The sequence below is a fragment of the Hippopotamus amphibius genome, chromosome 3 (assembly GCF_030028045.1).
Source record: "Hippopotamus amphibius kiboko isolate mHipAmp2 chromosome 3, mHipAmp2.hap2, whole genome shotgun sequence".
Lineage (NCBI taxonomy): Eukaryota > Metazoa > Chordata > Mammalia > Artiodactyla > Hippopotamidae > Hippopotamus > Hippopotamus amphibius.
Window position 1 is genome coordinate 84,615,520 of NC_080188.1, and position 20,549 is coordinate 84,636,068.

Consider the following 20,549-nt stretch of genomic DNA (forward strand, 5'->3'; position numbering starts at 1 on the left):
ATTTGCTTTTTTGGTATTAAGCTGCATGAGCTGCTTATATATTTTCGAGATTAATCCTTTGTCCATTGCTTCATTGGCAAGTATTTTCTCCCATTCTGAGGGTTGTCTTTTTGTCTTGTTTATGGATTCTTTCGCTGTGCAAAAGCTTTTAAGTTTCATGAGGTCCCATTTGTTTATTCTTGATTTTATTTCCATGATTCTAGGAGGTGGGTCAAAAAGGATGTTGCTTTGATGTATGTCATAGAGTGTTCTGCCTATGCTTCCTTCTAGGAGTTTTATAGTGTCTGGCCTTATATTTAGGTTTTTAATCCATTTGGAGTTTATTTTTGTGCGTGGTGTTAGGAAGTGTTCTAATTTCATTCTTTTACATGTTGCTGTCCAATTTTCCCAGCACCACTTATTGAAGAGGCTGCCTTTTTTCCATTGTATATTCTTGCCTCTTTTGTAAAAGATAAGGTTCCTATATATGTGTGGCTTTACCTCTCAGTTCTCTATTCTGTTCCATTGATCTTCCTTTCTATTTCTGTGCCAGTACCATAATGTCTTGATCACTGTAGCCTTGCAGCATAGTTTGAAGTCAGGAAGTCTAACTCCACCAACTCCATCTTTCCTTCTCAAGATTGCTTTGGCTATTCGGGGTCTTTTGAATTTCCATACAAATCGTAAGATTTCTTGTTCTACTTCTGTGAAAAATGTCATTGGTAATTTGATAGGGATTGCATTGAATCTGTAAATTGCTTTTGGTAGGATAGTCATTTTCACAATATTGATTCTTCCAATCCAAGAACATGGTATGTTTATCCATCTGTTTGTATCATCTTTGAATTCTTTCATCAGTATCTAATAGTTTTCTGCATACAGGTTTTTGCCTTCTTAGGCAGGTTTATTCCTCAGTATTTTATTCGTTTTTTTGCAATGGTGAATGGGAGAGTTTCCTTAATTTCTCTTTCTGCTCTTCCATTGTTAGTGTATAGGAATGCAAGAGATTTCTGTGCATTAATTTTGTATCCTGCTACTTTACTAAATTCACTGATTAGTGCCAGCAGTTTTCTGGTAGAGTCCTTAGGATTTTCTATGTATAAAATCACATCATCTGCAAAGAGTGACAATTTTACTTCCTCTTTTCCAATTTGAATTGCTTTTATTTTGTTTTCTTCTCTGATTGCTGTGGCTAACACTTCCAAAACTATGTTGAATAGTAATGGTGAGAGTGGGCACCCTTGTCTTGTTCCTGTTCTTAGAGGGAATGCTTTCAGCTTTTCACTATTTAGAATGATGTTGGCTGTTGGTTTCTCATATATGGCTTTTATTATGTTGAGGTAATTTCCTTCTATGCCAATTCTCTGGAGAGTTTTTATCATAAATGGATGTTGAATTTTGTCAAAAGCTTTTTCTGCATCTGTTGAGATGATCATGTGGTTTTTATCCTTCAATTTGTTCATATGATGTATCACACTGATTGATTTGCATATATTGAAGAATCCTTGCATTCCAGGGAGAAACCCCACTTGATCATGTTGTATGACTTTTTAACGTGCTGCTGGATTCTGTTAGCTAGTATGTTGTTGAGGATTTTTGCATCTATATTCATCAGTGATATTGGTCTGTAGTTTTCTTTTTTTGTGACATCTTTGCCTGGTTTTGGTATCAGGGTGATGGTGGCCTCGTAGAATGAGTTTGGGAGTGTTCCTGCTTCTGCTATATTTTGGAAGAGTTTGAGAAGGATAGGTGTTAGCTGCTCTCTAAATGTTTGATAGAATTCACCTGTGAAGCCATCTGGCCCTGGGCTTTTGTTTGTTGGGAGATTTTTAATCACAGCCTCAATTTCCATACTTGTGATTGGTCTGCTCATATTTTCTATTTCTTCCTGGTTCAGTCTTGGAAGATTGTATTTTTCTAAGAATTTATCCATTTCTTCCAATTATCCAATTTATTGGCATATAGTTGCTTGTAGTAGTCTCTCATGATCTTTTGTTTTCCTGTGGTGTCCGTTGTTACTTCTCCTTTTTCATTTCTAATTCTGTTGATTTGCATCTTCTGCCTTTTTTTCTTGATGAGTCTGGCTAATGATTTATCAATTTTGGGTATCTTCTCAAAGAACCAGCTTTTTGTTTCATTGATCTTTGCTATTGTTTCCTTCATTTCTTTTTCATTTATTTCTGATCTGATCCTTATGAGTTCTTTCCTTCTGCTCACTTTGGGTTTTTTTTTTTTTTCTTTTTTGCTGTTGTTCTTCTTTCTCTAATTGTTTTAGGTGTAAGGTTAGGTTATTTGTTATTTTTCTTGTTTCTTGAGGTAGGACTGTATTGCTATAAACTTCCCTCTTAGGACTGCTTTTGCTGCGTCACATAGGTTTTGGGTTGTTGTGTTTTCATTGTCATTTGTTTCTAGGTATTTTTTGATTTCCTCTTTGATTTCATTGGTAATTTCTTGGTTGTTTAATAGCATAATGTTTAGCCTCCATGTGTTTCTATTTTTTACATTTTTTTCCCCTGTAATTGATATCTAGTCTCATGGCATTGTGGTCAGAGAAGATGCTTGATATAATTCCAATTTTCTTGAATTTACCGAGGCTGGATTTGTGACCCAAGATGTGATCTATCCTGGAAAATGTTCTGTGTGCACTTGAGAAGAAAGTGTATTCTGTAGTTTTTGGAGGGAATGTCCTATAAATATCAATCAAGTTGAGATGGTCTAATGTGTCCTTTAAAGCTTGTATGTCCTTATTTATTTTCTGTTTGGATGATCTGTCCATTGATGTAAGTGGGGTGTTAAAGTTTCCCACTATTATTGTGTTACTGTCGATGTCCCCTTTTATGGCTGTTAGCATTTGCCTTATGTATTGAGGTGCTCCTATGTTGCATGCATAGGTATTTACAATTGTTATATGTTCTTCTTGGATGGATCCCTTGATCATTATGTAGTGTCCTTCCTTGTCTCTTTTAATAGTCTTTACTTTAAAGTCGAATGTGTCTGATATGAGTATTGCTACTCCAGCTTTCTTTTGACTTCCATTTGCATGGAATAACATTTTCCATTCCCTTACTTTCAGTCTATATGTGGCCCTTGGGCTGATGTGGGTTTCTTGTAGGCAGCATACAGAAGGGTCTTTTTTTTGTATCCATTCAGCCAGTCTGTGTCTTTTGGTTGGAGTATTTAATCTATTTACATTTAAGGTGATTACTGACATGTGTGTTCCTATTACCATTTTCTTAATTGTTTTGAGTTTGTTTTTGTAGGTCTTTTCCTTCTCTTGTGTTGCCTACTTAGAAAATTTCCTCAAGCAATTGTTGTAAGGTTGGTTTGGTAGTGCTGAATTCTCTTAACTTTTGCTTGTCTGGAAAGCTTTTGATTTCTCTGTCGAATCTGAATAAGATTCTTGCTGGGTAGAGTATTCTTGACTGTAGGGTTTTCTCTCTCAGGACTTTCAGTATATCCTGTCATTCCCTTCTGGCCTGCAGAGTTTCTGTAGAAAGATCAGCTATTATCTTTATGGATTTTCCCTTATATGTTATTTGTTGCTTTTCTCTTGCTGCTTTTAATACTTTTTCTTTGTGTTTAATTTTCATTAGTTTGATTAACATGTGCCTCAGTGTGTTTCTCCTTGGGTTTATTCTGTGTGGGACTCTCTGTGCTTCTTGGGCTTGAGTAATTATTTCCTTTCCCATGTTGGGGCAGTTTTTCACTATAACCTCTTCAAATATTTTCTCAGACCCATCCTTTTTTTCTTCTTCTTCTGGGATGCCTGTGATTCGAATGTTAGTGTGCTTAATGTTGTCACCAAGGTCTCTGAGACTGTCTTCCATTCTTTTTATTCTTTTTTCTTTTTCGTGCTCTGTGGCAGTTATTTCCCCCATTCTATCATCGGATTCACTTCCTTTTTCTTCTGCCTCAGTTATTCTGCTGTTTATACCAACTAGAATATTTTTAATTTCAGTTATTTTGTTGTCCATTACTGTTTGTTTGCTCTTTAGTTCTTCTGAGTCCTTATTAACTGTTTCTTGTATTTTTTTGTATTTTGTTGTTGAGATTTTGGATCATCTTTACTATCATTACTCTGAATTCTTTTTTCAGGCAATTTTCCTATTTCCTCTTCATTTATTTGGTCTTGTAGGTTTTTTCCTTGCTCCTTTGCCTGCAAGGTGTTTCTTTGTTTTCTCATTTTGTCTACTTTATAGGATTTGCTGTTTCCTTCCCTATGTTGCCTAGTAGTAATTCCTTTTGTTTGTGCCCTCTGTGGTGGGGTTTGTCCAGTGTCTTGAGTAGGTTTCCTGGTTGGGGGGGGGTCTAATGTCTGCCTTCTGGTGTGTAGCTCTCTGTCTTTTCTCTCTGATGAGCAAGGCCGTATCAGGTGGTGTGTTTTAGGGTATCTGTGAGGTTAATATGGCTTTAGGTAGTCTGTGTACTCATGGGTGGGTTTGTGTTCCTGTCTTGTTTGTAGTTTGGTGTAAGGTGTCCGGCACTGGCCGTTGCAGACATTTGGACCAAGCCGGGCCTTAGGCTCTGATACAGGGCTCTGTGAGAGTTCTCTGCAGTTGATCTTCCCTGTGGCTGAGGACTACCTAGTAGCCTAGCATGCTGGATTCAATGCTCCCTCCCCAGAGCCTCCTACTTGACTTCTGATGGAGTAGTCCAGGCTTCAGAGGTTGCCTATCTTGGCAATAAAATGGTTTGAAGAAGACTGTCCAAGCCCCAGACTAATGGCAGAGTGTTGAGCCAAACAAATACTAAATCAAGGAAACACATACATGTATAAGACACACAAATACTGAGTCCAATAGAATATAAGGCACTAGAAAGACCGTACAGAAGAACCCCAGTATGCCATCAGACAATCAAAGAGAAAACCAACAGAAATTCAAAAACAAAAACAAAAACAAAAACAAAAACAAAAGCCACACACACACAAACGCAAATCCAGGGAGATTTTGAAAGCTAGGTTCAAATATAATAAAGAGCAAAAGTACCACCAGACAGACTAAAGATTCTCAGAATGAAATCAGACAATTATACTTAGATCTAAGATAAAGACAAAACCTAATAATAAAAACCAAAGCAGTGTGTCATCTGGAGAATAAAGCAAGGAAACAGAGCAGACCAATAATATTGCTTAGAAGTATATTAAGATAAAGTAAACTAAAAAAGGATAGAAGACAGGGCAACAGAAGAGCATAGTGTGACTGGAAATATGAAAAGAAAACAAAAAGAGAACAAAAAATAGAAATGTATAAAAGATAGAGACGGAAAGAAGGTAAGAGAGATAATGTTAGCACTACAGAAACATAGTTAGAAATAGAAATATGTAAAAAGTCTAAATATAAAAATAGAAGAAAAAATAGAATAAAAGAATAAAAAATATGTTATAATATGTGTAGATCCCTTAGGACTAAGATTGTAATTAATTAACAACAACAACAACAAAAACGACACACACACAAACACACATCCAGGGAAATTTTGAGAGCTAGGATCAAATATAATAAAGAGCAGGAGTATAACCAGATAGACTAAAGATTCCCAAAACAAAATCAGACAATTATAATCAGAACTAAGATAAAGACCAAGCCTAATAATAGAAACCAAAGCAGTGTGTCATCTGGAGAATAAAGCAAGGAAACAGAGCTGAGTGATAATATTGATTATAAGTATATTAAGATAAAATCACCTGAAAAAGGATAGAAGACTGGGCAACAGAAGAGCATAGTGTGATTGGAAATATGAAAAGAAAGAGAAAGAACTAGAAATGCATAAAAGAGATGAAAAGAAGGCAGGAGAGATACAGTCAGCACTACAAAAAACTTAGCTGGAAATAGAAATATATAAAAAGGCTAGAAATAAAAGTAGAATAAAAAATATGTTATAAAACATGTAGATGCCTTAGGACTAAGATAGTAATTAACTAAAAAAAAAAAAAAAAAAAAAAAGAAGCTAGAACTGACCCCAGAATGGACCAGATCAATAGAATTAATAATAATAATTCTGTTTCCTGGCAGTCTCAGCTGTAAGTGTCCTTCTACCCACCTTGAGCTTTTTGTGACACTCTGTGACCAACAGAGCTTCCTTTATTGTTCGTCTGTAAGCACCAGTGTGTGGGGAGAGAGAGGGTACAATAGTGGCTCCTTCCCCTGGGGGTGAGTGAGCAGTGGTGCCCTGTCTGGGTCACAGCGGCTTGGGTGGCTTGGGTGGTGCCTGTTGCAGAGGGATGCTGGTGGCTCAGATGTAAACAGAATGTCTCCAGAGCTGGGCTACCCTGTGGACTTTTGGCTCTCGGCTGCAGGCACTCTAGGCCAGCCCCATGCAGGGGCCTATGTTGTCCCTGAGTGTGTTACCCAAGCCCAGAGCGGTCCTTCCTTTGTCTGCTGCAGATGGCGAGAGAGAAGTTACACCCGCGGCTCCGCCCCTCTGCTTGTGAGTCAGCAGTATCGAGCTGCCTCCATGGCCACCCAGCTTTCTGCAGTAGGCACTCTCCACTGTGGATTTCCTCCCTCCTGTCCTCTCAGTCCATCTCCCCACTGCCAACAATGTTTCTCACCCTAAACCAGTTCTCCAGTTCCCACAGTCCAGTTCCCAGACCCCCTGTTCAGCTGTGAACTGACGTCTCAGTCCAGACACGTTGAGCCGTGGTGCAGACCCTCCGTGTGTTTCTCACTCTTTCCCATCTGCCACAGCTCAGCTGCTTCACCCTTTTTGAACAGTCCCAAATGCCTCCCTTCTGACCCAGGGAAATTCCCTGTTGGAGAAGGGGTTTCCCCATCAGATAAGGGACATTTCCCTGAATTCAGCAATCTCCCCTCTGTTTCAGCTCCCCCTGCCCCAGGGTGTGGGGCCCGTCCCTTTCCTTTCTTCTCCTCCTCTTTCTCTTTTTTTTTCTCTTTTCTCCCTCTGTCCTACCCAGTTATGTTGGGATCTTTGCAGTCCTTTCTGGTGTCCAAGGTCACCTGCTGGTGTTCAGCTGGTTCTCTGTGGGAATTATTGCATCTTTTGATGTATTCCTGATGCATCTGTGGAGAGGGATGCATTCCACGTCCTTCTACTTCACTGCCATCTTTCTTCCTCCTAACTCTTATTTTTTCACGACACTTGAGAATTATCATTATCCACCAGTTCAGGGGACCAATTTTAACTTTAAAAAATAGATGTCAATTCATTTACAAAGCACTAGTTATTGTATGTTTTAATTACTTAGTGCTTAGATTTATACATACTAATTATAATGTGTAATACTATTTGTCTATGCTATTTATCTAGTCACTTATTTAAATAGAGGAAATTTCTGAGATGAATTTTTTTAATCGATTAATAAAAGAAGTTAAAGACAAAGGTCTTCTCTTAAATAAAATCTGATGTATAATAAAATCATGTTCTTCTACTAATTAAGCAACACTTTTAGAATAAAGCCTCCTGGAAAAGATGGGATACTCTTCACCAAAGTAGTACTTTGTAGTTAGAAAATAACCTATAGGTCATTACTAAAATTGAAAGCTATGGGATAGTTGAGAACAAAGATAAGCACAAAATCATGACCTTCACCAAACATGGAGTCTATAATTATAATTTTCTCAAAAACAGAGACAGACCAAAAACTATGGGATATCAGTACCAATTTCTTATTGATTACTGATATTTTTGGTGTCCTTCCTATATTCCTTTTGTGAGAATATAGAAGTTTATTCACCAAATAGATGATATTATACTCTTTATTTTGCACACAAATCTGGGTAACTAAGTTGTATTGCCTAAAAGGAGTAGGAATCTATTTGGAATCTATCCATACTGACAACTAAAACAGTTCTTAAGAAAAAATATAACTATTTTGGAAGATTTCACTGAATTCTATCTATTTAATTGAAAAGAGTAAATAAATCAACAGATAATTATTATCTCAAATAGACTTTTATAGGAAGTCACAATTTAAGATTATTTCTGTCTTACTTAGCTGAATCAATGGAACTTACATTTATCTTAGCTTTATTTTTAGTTGTTTTGTTTGTTTTGTTTTGTTTTTAAGCTGTAACTATGGAAAGAGCTTTGAAATGGAAGTTTGAGAAGTGAAAGTGTCAGGGTTACTATTAAGTCCTTGAGCAAATCACTAAGACTCTTGGGGTCTTCAGTCTCTTAATTTGCAGATGGATATAAAAACACCAGCATTGATGTAAGACTCAAATAGGCAATATATGGAAAAGACGTCCAAAAGTATTGTCTGAGATGGAGCAGTATAGGGACAGATCACAGGTCTATGATGGGGTTCAAGTCTAATCATGCCATTTACCAACTGGTTACATTTAGGGAAGTCACCAAATCCCTTTCTGCCAATTTCTTCCTCTACTAAATGAAGGAGCTGATCTGTAAGATCCCGTCCATCTCCAAGTGTCTGTGATCTTATACTGGAAAAACTAATGAGAAAATTCTATAACAGGTTTTTTTTTTCCCATGAAAGTAACATACACTGATTAGGTGCTCATGATTAATTTTAGTCTGTGTCATACAAATGAAAGAAAGTCATTTTGGGGGGCATGAGGAGGCTCACATCCCTTATGAAATAAGGTGTGGTATTAATTTGTTTATACATCAGAATGCTGCGAATGTAGGAAAGCAACAAATCATGAAGAATTATGAGAATCATTACAAGGTATAAATACTGAGCATCAAACTAACATTAGCAAAGAATCTGCGCTGGAAATAAAAACAGATTTTGTGCTACATTACTTATAATCCCTGTTAAAATCCAACACACACAGCACAAACAAGAGATTACAACTAAATACAGAGGCAGGGCTGCCCTTGTCTGGCAGTTTAACTCACTCAGTTGCCCTTTTAATTACTTGTTCTTTCGTGGTGTTAAACTTGGATTTTGTGTGCACCACACCTAAACCCTGAACAGGCAATAGGCAAGGCAATGTAAGCTTTTGTCGTCAGATCTCTGAGAACAAGCAGGAATTTTTGTCTCTTATTCACTGATGTATCCCAAACACCGAGAATACTGCTTGGTTCCTAACTGTGGAAACAAAGAAACTGCTTCCATTTTCTTCCTTTCTTTTCAGAACTTTTGACTTTTCTTTATATCATTGACATAAAAAGATAAATCACAAAAATCTAACCACAGGTAGCCCTAGCAAAAGAGGTAACTGGCTGATAATAAATGACCCACCCAAATGTTTGAGAACTATCACCTTAAAATAGTGTAAATTAGAAGTAATATTTGTCACAGAGTGAAATTACTAAATAAGTAGGACGACACAAAAGCTAAAAATTGCTCTTTTTATGTTACTAAAGAGACTACTTCAGACAATGTAGAAAAAAAATCAACCTACAGTTCATAAAATGGGATTTAAAACTACATAAAAAAGAGCTATTAATAAGTAAGCTTCTTGTGTTTCCTTCTTTTAAAACTCAAAACTGTGGTCTGCCTCGTGCCCACATCAAAGGAACCCACTAACTGAGAATAAGAGAAACGAAGGCTCAAGTCAATGTCTCTCTCCTGGTGCCACAACACATCTTAGGAAAATGTTCTTTGAACCAACAACACACTTAGAAAACCAGAAACAGAACAGGAAGATAAACCCACAAGAGAAAACAACTAGGACATCACCACACCCCCTCCGGCTCTCTCCAAAACATTTTTCTTCCCAGATGAACACAATAAGTCCAAGAGCTCTATTTTTAACGCAGGAGTCTTGGTTGTGGCACAAACAGATCAATGGAAAATCTCCTCTTCAGGAAAACTTGAGCTTATAACACAAAGATGTAAGCTTATAAAAAAGCATGTCTGATATAGGGAGCTTCAAAATGAAAGCACAAAGGAACCAGTGAGCAAATGAATGAGTGTCTCTAAGAGAGACTTTTCGGGTATTTCAGGAAGAAGTGATAATGTATAAACTGGCTATCAATTCTTAATCTTCTCCTCTACTGGATAACTATGTACAACTATATGCATGTGTGTGTGTGTGTTTAGTTTATATACCTAGAAAAGAGCCAGCACAGTTATGATGGAGAGGGAATTTGGGAGGGTGCTGAGGAAAAGTGGGGTTTGGCCCTAGCATCTCCTGCCATGCTGCGATGAGGGAAGAAGATTTTAAATGAAGGTTTGCTCTGTGCTGTCAATGACACTGCCTTGCAATTTCTTAAGAGGATGTAATATTCCAATTATTTCTAAATGTCATTTATTCCACATATATTTGTTGACAGAGGTAATTTCTTGTTTCCATTGGCAGGCTCTGTAGAGACCGGCCTTTATAACAAAAGCAAGAAAGCCCAGCCTTTTATAGGTTCCATAAAGACACAGATCCAGAAGAGGAAAAACCTATTCCAATGCAGCTCCCTGTTCCACCCTTTGAGAACATCAACAGTCAGACTGGCTTTTATGGCACGGCCTAGAGGCCTAACTATTATGTACAAAACAGAAAATGTGTCCGTAATTGCAGTCAACCAACAGATGGACTTGAACTCAACTGTTCAAATTGGAGACTACCCGTTCACTAGGCAACTTTTTCCCATAGTTTTTCATAATACTGTTTCATTCTCTTCTAAAGGTTAAAGTAAAGTAGTCCCAGGTCTCATGAATTTCTCATGAGCTGTGATTAGGTGCGACTACATTCTCAGCACTGTTAAGACTGAGAATGTCTTCACCCTAAATGCACCAGCATCAAAATGGCCAACAATAATAACCCAAGGCTACTTCCATTACAAAGCTGGTCTTTGCTTTAAAAAAATACCAGGATACTTCCCTAGATAATAACCCACTTAAAGCGTTCTCCCTGATTAACAATGGCGTTTGTCTAAGGCCCGTGCCAGGAGTAGAAGTCTGTGGCTGACTGAAGCCAGCACAACAGAAACATCGTCTAAAAACACAGTACAGGACAGCTCATTCTTCAAGACTGTCCAGGGGAAACTAGAAGACAAGTGTGTTGATATCTTTTAAAAACAATCTGCTAAATGCTTTTAGATCCTGTGCCCTGATTATTGGCTGACCTATATATTTTTGGCAGTGCTAGTGCCCTGGAGGGCCTGAAGATTTGACAAGTAGTTAAGGTCCTTGTTTAGATGAATTTTGAAAAAGCCAAGATAAGCAGACTCATTTCCTAAAAAAGTATTTTCTTCTGATCTTCGAAATGTTAAAAGGGCCATGTCAGTGGATTATTTTGAGCAAAGAAAGTTCTGCCTTATGAAGACTGCCCTTATAAACAACTAATCCTCCAGCCAGTCATACACACCAGGCTAAGTACACTTTCCAGGCAAGAAGCAATGACTTTTTACCTAATGCGGCTGGTTAAGAGGGCAAACTAGCTTGGTAGATCTGACTTCCTGTGTCAATTATTGTTTGTTGCTAATGAATGTGGTCATTGCAAATGGTGTTGTAGAGATCCAATAAGACAACTGACAGAAAATGCCTAGTATAGCACCTGACATCATCATTACCACAATAGAAACATGTTCCACCCACGCTCAGAGAAGCTGTTTTAAGAAGAAACATAATCTTGAGGAGATCTCGGCACCCCCATGCTCACTGAAGCACTATTCACAATCGCCAAGTTGCAGAAAAAACCTAAACGCCTATCAAAAGATGGGTGGATAAAGAAGATGTGGCACATATGTACAGTGGAATATTACTCAGCCTTGAAAAAAAGAAGGGATTTCTGTAAGATGCGACAATATGGATGAAGCTGGAGGATATGATGTTAAGTGAAACAAACCAGTCACAGAAGGACAGATACTACATGCTTCTCTCATATGAGGGATTTAAAAGTCATGCCCATAAAATCAAAGAGTGTGAACATGGTTGCCAGGGGTCAGCGAGGAGGGAGAAATGGGAAGTTGCTAATCAACAGGCACAAAGTTTCAGTTAAGCAAGATGAGTAAGCCCTAGATCTGCTGTACAACATTATACCTCTAGTCAATGATGATATACTGTACACTGAAATATGTGTTGAAGGACAGATCTCAGGTGAAATGTTCTTACTACAATAAATACGATAAAATATGATTTAAAAGAAGGAATAAAAAAATGTTTTTTCTCTTTTTTTTTTTTTTGCATCCTCGTTTTTGGATCAGAATATCTGTAATAGTGCAATAGGATTATAATGTAATATTATATACTTGAAATTTTAGATCTCTTTGTAACGAAATATTTCAAACATTTTTTTAATCACAAACCAACAGGAAGAGGAGATAACCTCTTAAATATTGATTATTTCTGAAAGACTCAGTTTGCCCCCCGGATTTCTTTGACAGATAGGCAATTAGCACATTTGAGAACTAAAAGGAGCTTGAGATAACATTTTAAAATAAGGAAACTAAGACCCAAAGAGATTAAGGGAATGCCAGACCTAGTGCCACAAAGGGATTTCTTTGGATGTCCGTAGTGCTCTTGGCACTAATAGGATTTATTGGTACATTGAAATAATGCAGGTCAACCTTAGATGATCATACAGACAGGGGAACATTTGCAAAATAAATACTATTGGGCAACATCACTCCTAATTTACTGCCTTTCATCCTCACAAAAACTTTGTAACGTAAGGATTATTAGTACTCCTTCTAAGATCAGGAGACTGAAGCTAATGACGGTCACAAGACCAGGAGGCAAAGCTGCGAATCTGATCCAGTCCCAACCTAACTACAAAGTCCAGCTCTTTTCAACATGCCTTGCCTCCTTCTGGAAGGTGAAGTGAGTCATGCAACACCCCTGCCAAGGGAAAACTACTTCAGTTAATTTTCTGGCTCACACGCAGAAACTCCAAGCTCACATACCTGTGGTGGAGTCGATGGTGAAAAGGGATGACAGGTCTCCGAGGACGAGCTCATACGTCACTGTTCCATACAGCCCAGAATCCGCGTCCGTGGCAAGAACGTTGATGATCTCGGTGCCCGGCTGGGTCTGGCCGCTAACGCTCATCACATAGGTTGACGGGTTAAACACAGGTTCATTATCGTTCACGTCCTCCAGACCCACACGAACAAAAGCTTGGGCGCTGAGGCCACCCTGTTGGATGGATGAAAAGTGATTACAAACTGGTCTCTCCTGAACACTGGGCTACAGAATAACTAAGAAGGACCCTAGAATCGACTTCTGATGCAATGATACAGATATTCATTCTACTTTTCACTTTGAGCTGTGAGTTCATGTATTATAGTACAGTGTCCATACTCCAGTGCTGATTCTTAAATAGCAATGAGGTTACCAGCTCCTAGGCAATGATTTGAGCGTAGAGGCCAAAGACATTCAAGGAAAGTTTTCCTGATGTTCGAAGAGAAAAAGAAAAAATCACTCTCACCGCCTGGATAATCTTCAGGAGGGATAAGGAGAAGGATTAAGGGAGTATGGGAATGCGGAGCAATTTTAGAAAAGGTAGCTGGGGAAAAGTATCACTAAGAAGGTGTCCTTTGAGTAAAGACTGACCCATATGAGGGAACTAGACTTTAGTTACTTGGAGGAAAAGCAGAGCAGATAGACGAAAGAGTAAGTGCAAAGGCCCTGAGACAGGAAGGCAGTGCATCCCAGGCCTGTTCAGGGAAGAGCAAGGAAATCAGCGGGCTGATATCAGAGGGACAGAGGCAGGTCATAGAAGGCTCTGCGGGCCTCTGAGAAGACAATGGCTGTGACCCAGTTGAGGGCTTTGAGCACAGGAGTGGCTTGATTTGACTTCATTTTTAATTGTCACCCTGGCTGCTATATTCAAAACAACTCTGAAGGGCAGTAAGGCTAGAAAGAGGCAGACCAGCTGGGAGGCCAGAAGAAACATCGAGCCCAGAGTGGACAGTGGCAGTGAGGGTACTTATCCTACAAACTTGGGGCCAGATTTGTTTTGGGAGTCTGAATTTTCCAAGTATTAGAAAAGAAATACAGTGCATAAAATAGTGGGAAGCGGACCCCATACTGGCTTTTTGTGTGTTTCCTCCATCTAAAAACAAGGAGCAGAAAAGAAAGCACAAAAGAAGAAAATAATCCTCTGCAATTTTTACTTTTCTAAAGGAAAACATATGTTCCTACTTTAAAGCACTATTTTCCACTTCTATCTGGTACAGTTTGATACTTTCATCTTGGACAAAAATCCTTGGGAAGTCACAACAGTCTGGGTTTTCTCACTCACTTATCCTCCCCCCCCCCCCCTCTTTTTCCCACTGTGGCAGGAGACACTGAGCAAAGAGGAAAACCAAAGGCAGTGAAGAAGAAGGTTTGGCACAGGACAAAGGGAGGACGCTGCTGCGGGCTCTGGAGGGGGCGTGAGCTGAGGGTGATGGAGGGCAGGAGAGACAGCATCATTTAATATCGTTTGGGATGAAGTTGACCATGAATCCGGAAATCGCTCTCATGCTCTGAAGGCCCATGTACTCCAGACACTGGGGACTAAGCCGGAATTGGGAAAGAATAAAAATAGTGTGATTTTCCATGTTCTAAGTTGAAAAAAGTTCTAGGGCTAGGCCAGTTTTAAATTAACACAATAGAAATGAAAACAATGGCACTTCCATCCAGTCTGTATCCTTAAAGTGCAGACTGGTGCTGTGTCTTCAGCAAACCTAAGAAACCTGTGGGTCCCCGGGTAAAGGGGAGCGAGGGGGGCTACAGGCTGACTCCAGCAGATGGGGGAGGCTGTCCCCATCCCACCCAGTCCTGCTGGTTCTCCAAACCGGATTCCTTCTCAGTTTGGCTTTCCTTTTATCTTTCCCTTCCTCTTCCTTTTAAATTTCTCCTCAAGTTCAAGACGTCATTTAGAATGGAATTTACTCAGCTGTAAAAAGGAACGAAACTGGGACATTTGTAGAGACATGGACAGACCTAGACACTGTCATACGGAGTGAAGCGAGTCAGAAGGAGAAAAACAAATATCGTATATTAACACGTATATGCGGAATATAGAAAAATGGTACAAATCAACCAGTTTGCAAGGCAGAAATAGAGACACAGAGGCAGAGAACAAACATATGGACACCAAGTGGGGACAGCAGGGAGGGTTGGGGGGGGGGATTAATTGGGAAATTGGGATTGCCATATATACATTACTGATAAGAAAAAAAATACCAAACTGTACACTCTAAATATATGCAGTTTATTGTCTGTTAACTGTATCTCAATAAAAGTTCTTTAAAAAAAAAAAGAAGTCATTTAGGTTTGAAGGCGGGCTGAGAACACAGGTAAGAGAAGAAATAAGAGAGCGGGGGACATGTGAAGAAAGGAGGATCACTCTACCTTAAGACCTTTAAGAACAAAGATCCTGGGCTGTCCATGAAGACCCTGTCAGGCCATGCCACCCAGAACAAGCAAAATGTTAGATGGACAAAGTGCAGAGCTTGTTGTCACCGATTAGTGACTCTTTTTGCAGGAACAGTATTATATATAGATCTCAGTCTTCCTTTTTTATGAATCTAATTTTTACCTGTTAAATGCATCAATAGTGGGCATTTTCCTCCTATAATAACCATTTGTGAATGAATGTTAAGTGTGTTTTACGTGTATTTTCTCCTTCAGTTGTTACAATCTCCCTTTCTAAAGATTTTTATGGTTTTCCCCATTTTTACAATTAGAAAGCCAAAAGCACAGAGAGGCTAAGTGACTCATCCAAAGTAAGTGAGACTATAACTAGCAGATCTGTAACTGGAACAGAGATTCATCTGTCCCCAAAGCCCCTGTGACTTCTTTTAAATTAGACTTTTAAAATATTGCTATGGTATAAACTCTACCTTTCATGAAGGACTTGTTTGAAAGACTATGCTATGGGCAACACCAACCATGGATTGCATCTCAGAGGGAAAAGGGAAGACAGAGGCCCTATTTATAGAGGACTTAACATTTATGAGACAAACACTATACCACGGGGTTTGTGGGACAGTGGAACTATCTGGAGCCAGGACATCTGGGTCTGACATCTGGCCCTGCCGGCCTCTGGGACCACAGCCTCGAGAACATCAGGGAGCCCCCAGCCTGAGCTGCCTCTTCTGTGAAGCGGGGCCACCTGCTCCCCCTGCAGGCCTGTAGTTGGAAGGAGTGATATAACATGTTTGAGAGCATTCATTATGGCTAATCACCAATTATAAGATTTTACAGGCTCCTTATCGGAAATACTTGGGATCAGATACATTTGTCTCGGAATTCTGAATGCTTAAGTTTTATAAAACAAATACAGTGCCTATACCTAGTGAGGTCTGGAGTGGCAGCCCATAATCAAGCACTTAATACTCTGCAGCAAAATGGATGAACAGACACATCTAGAGGGATTTGAAAAAAAAAAAAAATCTTGAATAGTCTCATGTCAGTTCAAGTCAGGTTTCTCACCAAATGAGTTTTCAAAACTTTCCCTCTTGAGAGCTTTCAGAACTACAGATAAAAGATGGTGGATCTTTATGACTCAGATGCAGATGTGCTGGGAGCACTAAAGAGAGGGAAGCCTCAGGGCTGAAGGGATCCTTGAAATGGGTCTTCACAAACAAATAGGCTTTTAGAGCTCCAGCGAGTGTGCAGTTCTGAGTGTGGAGCAGCCCTTTGTAATCGGGAGATGTGGGCCCTGAGGCATGGCTGCCATCTGGGGAGTGGGGAGTAGGGAGGATTCGGTACGCTCCCTCCCAGTGAGGTTATGGGGCAGTCTTTGTTCTTAGTGATTCCAAGCCAGAAGAGGGGGAGAAAATTGGAAATGTGGTTTGGAGAGTTGTAGCCAGATATTTGAGGAAACTAGAAGAATTTGGGATCCAGTCACATTTATACGTAGATAACAAAACCTCAAGGAGAATGAACAGGACTAGAGTTTGTCTGCTTCCGCGACAGCCCATCCAATCCTTTCCTTGCTTTGCTTCTGCATCTTCTGTATAAAAGTCCTTCCCCAGCTCCTGTCCATGGAGCACTCCTAACTACTTCTGGCTGAATGCTGCCTCATTTGAATCAATGTTTTGCTCAAATAAATTCATAAAAATTTTAAAAAAGAAGGATTTAAAAAACAGATATTTCAAGTGAAAATAACATCCTAAAAAAATAATGATATATTTTTTAAAGTCTCTGTCACACTGTAGGAGGGGTAAGCACACTGGCATGGCTTGGAGGGAGAGGGAGAGTTTGGAAAAAATCTAAAGAAAAGCCTTGATGGTCAGATTCATGGAGCTTGATCTAAATGCTAAAGAGGCTGGACGTTATTCTGCACACCTGCAGACTCAGTAAAAAGTGTGGCATGTAGACCCTGAAGACATATATATTTACTAATAAATTATATATTCATTTACTGTGCTAATGTATTATTTATGTTAAAAACACCACAAAAGTTTTAAAAGGATGAAATTCAAATTTGTAATGCTTTCCTCCTGCATCCCCACCTGGGACACTATTGCTGTCATGAATGAAGGGACATGATCAAATCTAGGTTGTAGAAAAAGATACCTGAGGTAGTAATAAAAAGGTACATCATAAAAATAAAGAGGTTCCTTAGTCAAAAAGTTGAGGAAATTGTGAGTTAACCAAGTCAAACGGGTTCCTTGGCCTTGGAACTTCTCACAGAGCCTTCCCAAGGCACATTTCTATGAGGTGGGGTGAGTTCTGAGCTGTTCTCTCTTATTTACCACAGAACCCTCAGTGGAAGGAGCATCTCAGGAGGCAAGTATCCCACAGAACATGGTGTGGGGAAAGCTAATCTAAGCTCACTTTCTCCATTCCCACAAGTGTTCATCTCCCAATCCTCTGAAACTAAACTTCTGTCCAGCTCCTCAAGACTATCCTGATCATACAACCCAGAACTACCCAGGTAAGCTGCTTCCAGATTCCTGGCCCCTAGAAAATGCATGAGTTATTAAATGTGTATTATTTTAAGCTGCTAAATGTGGGAATAATTTGTTACACAGCAATAGGTAACTAATACACCTCATAAATTCTGTGTATGAATATATCTTAACTTTGTCTTATCCTTTCTCTTTCCACCAACAAGTTGTGGTTCACTTTGATATAATTTTAATCATTTAGGTTTTAAAATCATGGTAAGGGACTCTTAACCAATCTACCTGAATCCCAATCCTATCTAGAAGTGCTGCAAAAGTTGGGAGTAATTGGGAACGCACCAGACTTGAAAGCATACGATACTGGAGGCAGGAGGGTGGTCTAGGACCATCAATGGATTTGGAAAAATTTCTGCTATTTTGTCTATTTTGGCCATTGTCTACTCTCCATGCTCTCTGTTTTTGCCTCTGGGACTCCTGAATAGTAGAATAGTAATATCTATCCTTCACATCTCTTAGCTTTTTCTGGGCTGCACTTTCCGTTGCCAATGCATTTGAGTCTATAGTTCATAATTCAATGAGCGAAGGTGAAAATCTGAGGGTCCAGTTTGTTAAGGAAAAAAAAAAAAAACCCACTGAGCCATGGTGTCCCCAAAGCCAAGAGAAGAAGTGTTAAAAGAACAATTTTAAATTCCTTGAAAAGCTGAATAAAATGAAAATAAAGAACCCCAGGATGCATCACAATGTAAATCATATTCATAAAAGCAGTTTCATTAGCGAGGTGGGATGGAAAGAATGGATCAAAGAAAGACTGAAAAGTGAGGAAACAGAGACAGTTATTTTAAGTAGATTTGCTGTGAAAGAAGAGGATGAACATGGTTTTCTCAAAAGGTACCTGAAATCAAAAGGAGGCTTTTTTTTTTTCAAAAGATGAACACTATTATTATGCCTTGCACACTTACAGGAGACATTCTGTCGAATTTGACAAAATCATTATAAAAGTGAGATCCCTAAGAAGGCTGGGATGGGTGGAAGCCTGAACAGCAGAGGGATTTGCTTTCGACACACACAGGGACATTTCTACCGTGCTAATAGGAAAGAGGGCGAAGGATGTGAGCTGATAGCTGGTGGGAAGGAAAGGACTTCTCTCTCAAGCAGGTGTGTTATTTTTCTCTGGGCACATTCAGCTGTGTAGGCAAGTACAGAAAAGGTAGAGTCAGGTTCAGATAAAGCTGGTGTTTTACCTGGGGAGTTCTGTGGCGCAACGGAACTAAAGGGAGTTTGTAACTGAATGATTTCAAAAACAGGTCAGTAAACCAGCGCTCTTAATAGAAGAAGAGTCATCTGTGGGAGGGGAGGCACTACGTAAGTGGAGAGAAATATGGGAATGCTTATCAGAATCCAGCATGCTGGAAATCACGATTTCAGAGACTAGAAACCAGAAAGTCAAGGAACTGAGAGGCTCAGGGTGTTGGGTGGTTCAAAAGATGGACAGTGAGGTTTCCAGGAGGGAACAGTAATGGAGAGGAAGGCTGAGTAAGATGTAAAGGTCCTTGGTGACAACGAGGTTTAGAACATGACAGCAGCATCAAAGAGTGTCCATGGTGTTGTCTGATGATATCAACTTCAAAAGGAATTGGTTTTGGAGAAAGGAGCAAGGGGGAGAAATGATTTGGATGCCGCAATGGGCAACAGGAGGGGACCCACCTCAACACCTGGCTCCCAGCTTGTGATTAGCAGAATATGGGCTTCTCCACAAGAGGGCAGAGAGGAGTCGGTATCCTCAGGGGAAGGATGTTTTGATCAGGGCAAGATGAAGGAGCAGTCAGACACCAGGTTGAGTGTACAAGAGAGTTTGCTAAATGACGGAGCAGGAGTTCCAGAGGGCGTGGTAGAAGAGTATGAGAGGGTGGGTAGGAGATTGGTCCAAATTAAAGGATGAGCAGAGCAGGATGGGGGGTGAGAATACAGATGATGGATGGCTGGGAGGCTTAAACTTCTAGAGGTAAGAATGAGGCAAAGTGGTATTTAAGACATTTGGGGACTCATCCTGGTAGTGTATTAAAAAATGGCAGACAAGCATTTTGGGATATGATTCAGACAATTTAGCTAGAAAATGTGGGCAACTGGGCAATGGTTTACTCCTGAAACTGGGGTGGGGGGGGTGATCAATGAAATATGAGATAAGAATAAGCACTTGAATTCTTTTTGGAAAATGAGATAATATAATCTATTAAAAATTAAAATGAGCATGCCCTAAGTTTCAGTTATGCAGAATAAATAAGTTCTGGAGACCTAATGTACAGCGTGGTGATTATAGTTAATAATACTGTACTGTATGCTTGAAATTTGCTGAGAGTAGATCTTAAGTGTTCTCGCCACTCACTATGTTTGATGATGGATATGGGAATTATCTTAATTGTGGTCATCGTTTCACAAGGTATACATATAATCAAAACAACACGCTGTGCACCTTAAGTATATACAATCTTAATTTATTAATTACACCTCAATAAAGCTGGGGGATGGGGAGGGAAAAATTAGCATGCCCTTTTGCTCAGCAAGGTTGCTTCCAGAGATTTATTTGCATTATACACAAACTCTGCAGCGTAACTTCAACAGCCAACATTTATCATGAGTATATATAACGGCGAAGGGCTAAGTCAATTTACTTTCTCTATTGCTAGCCTGAAACAATTCTCCCCTAAGCCTGGAGTGGCGAGATAGAGTTGAAATAGTTTTATCTCAGATCCATATTTCAGCTACGGAATTCAGGAAGTCACCAAAGATAGAGGTAGAATGTTAATAAATACACATACCAAAAAAGAAACATTCATTTGCTGAACATGAATGGTAAAAGGAAA

General features: G+C 39.4%; 1 protein-coding gene across 2 annotated transcripts in view; it reads right to left on the bottom strand.

Moving 5' to 3' along the window:
- DCHS2 (dachsous cadherin-related 2) overlaps positions 1-20,549 on the bottom strand; it is a 279,417-nt gene that overhangs the window by 126,151 nt on the left and 132,717 nt on the right. For both annotated transcript variants that reach the window (XM_057727664.1, XM_057727665.1), the window contains exon 3: positions 12,748-12,979. In XM_057727664.1, the coding sequence (XP_057583647.1) occupies positions 12,748-12,979 (232 nt within the window). The remainder of the gene's footprint in view (positions 1-12,747; positions 12,980-20,549) is intronic.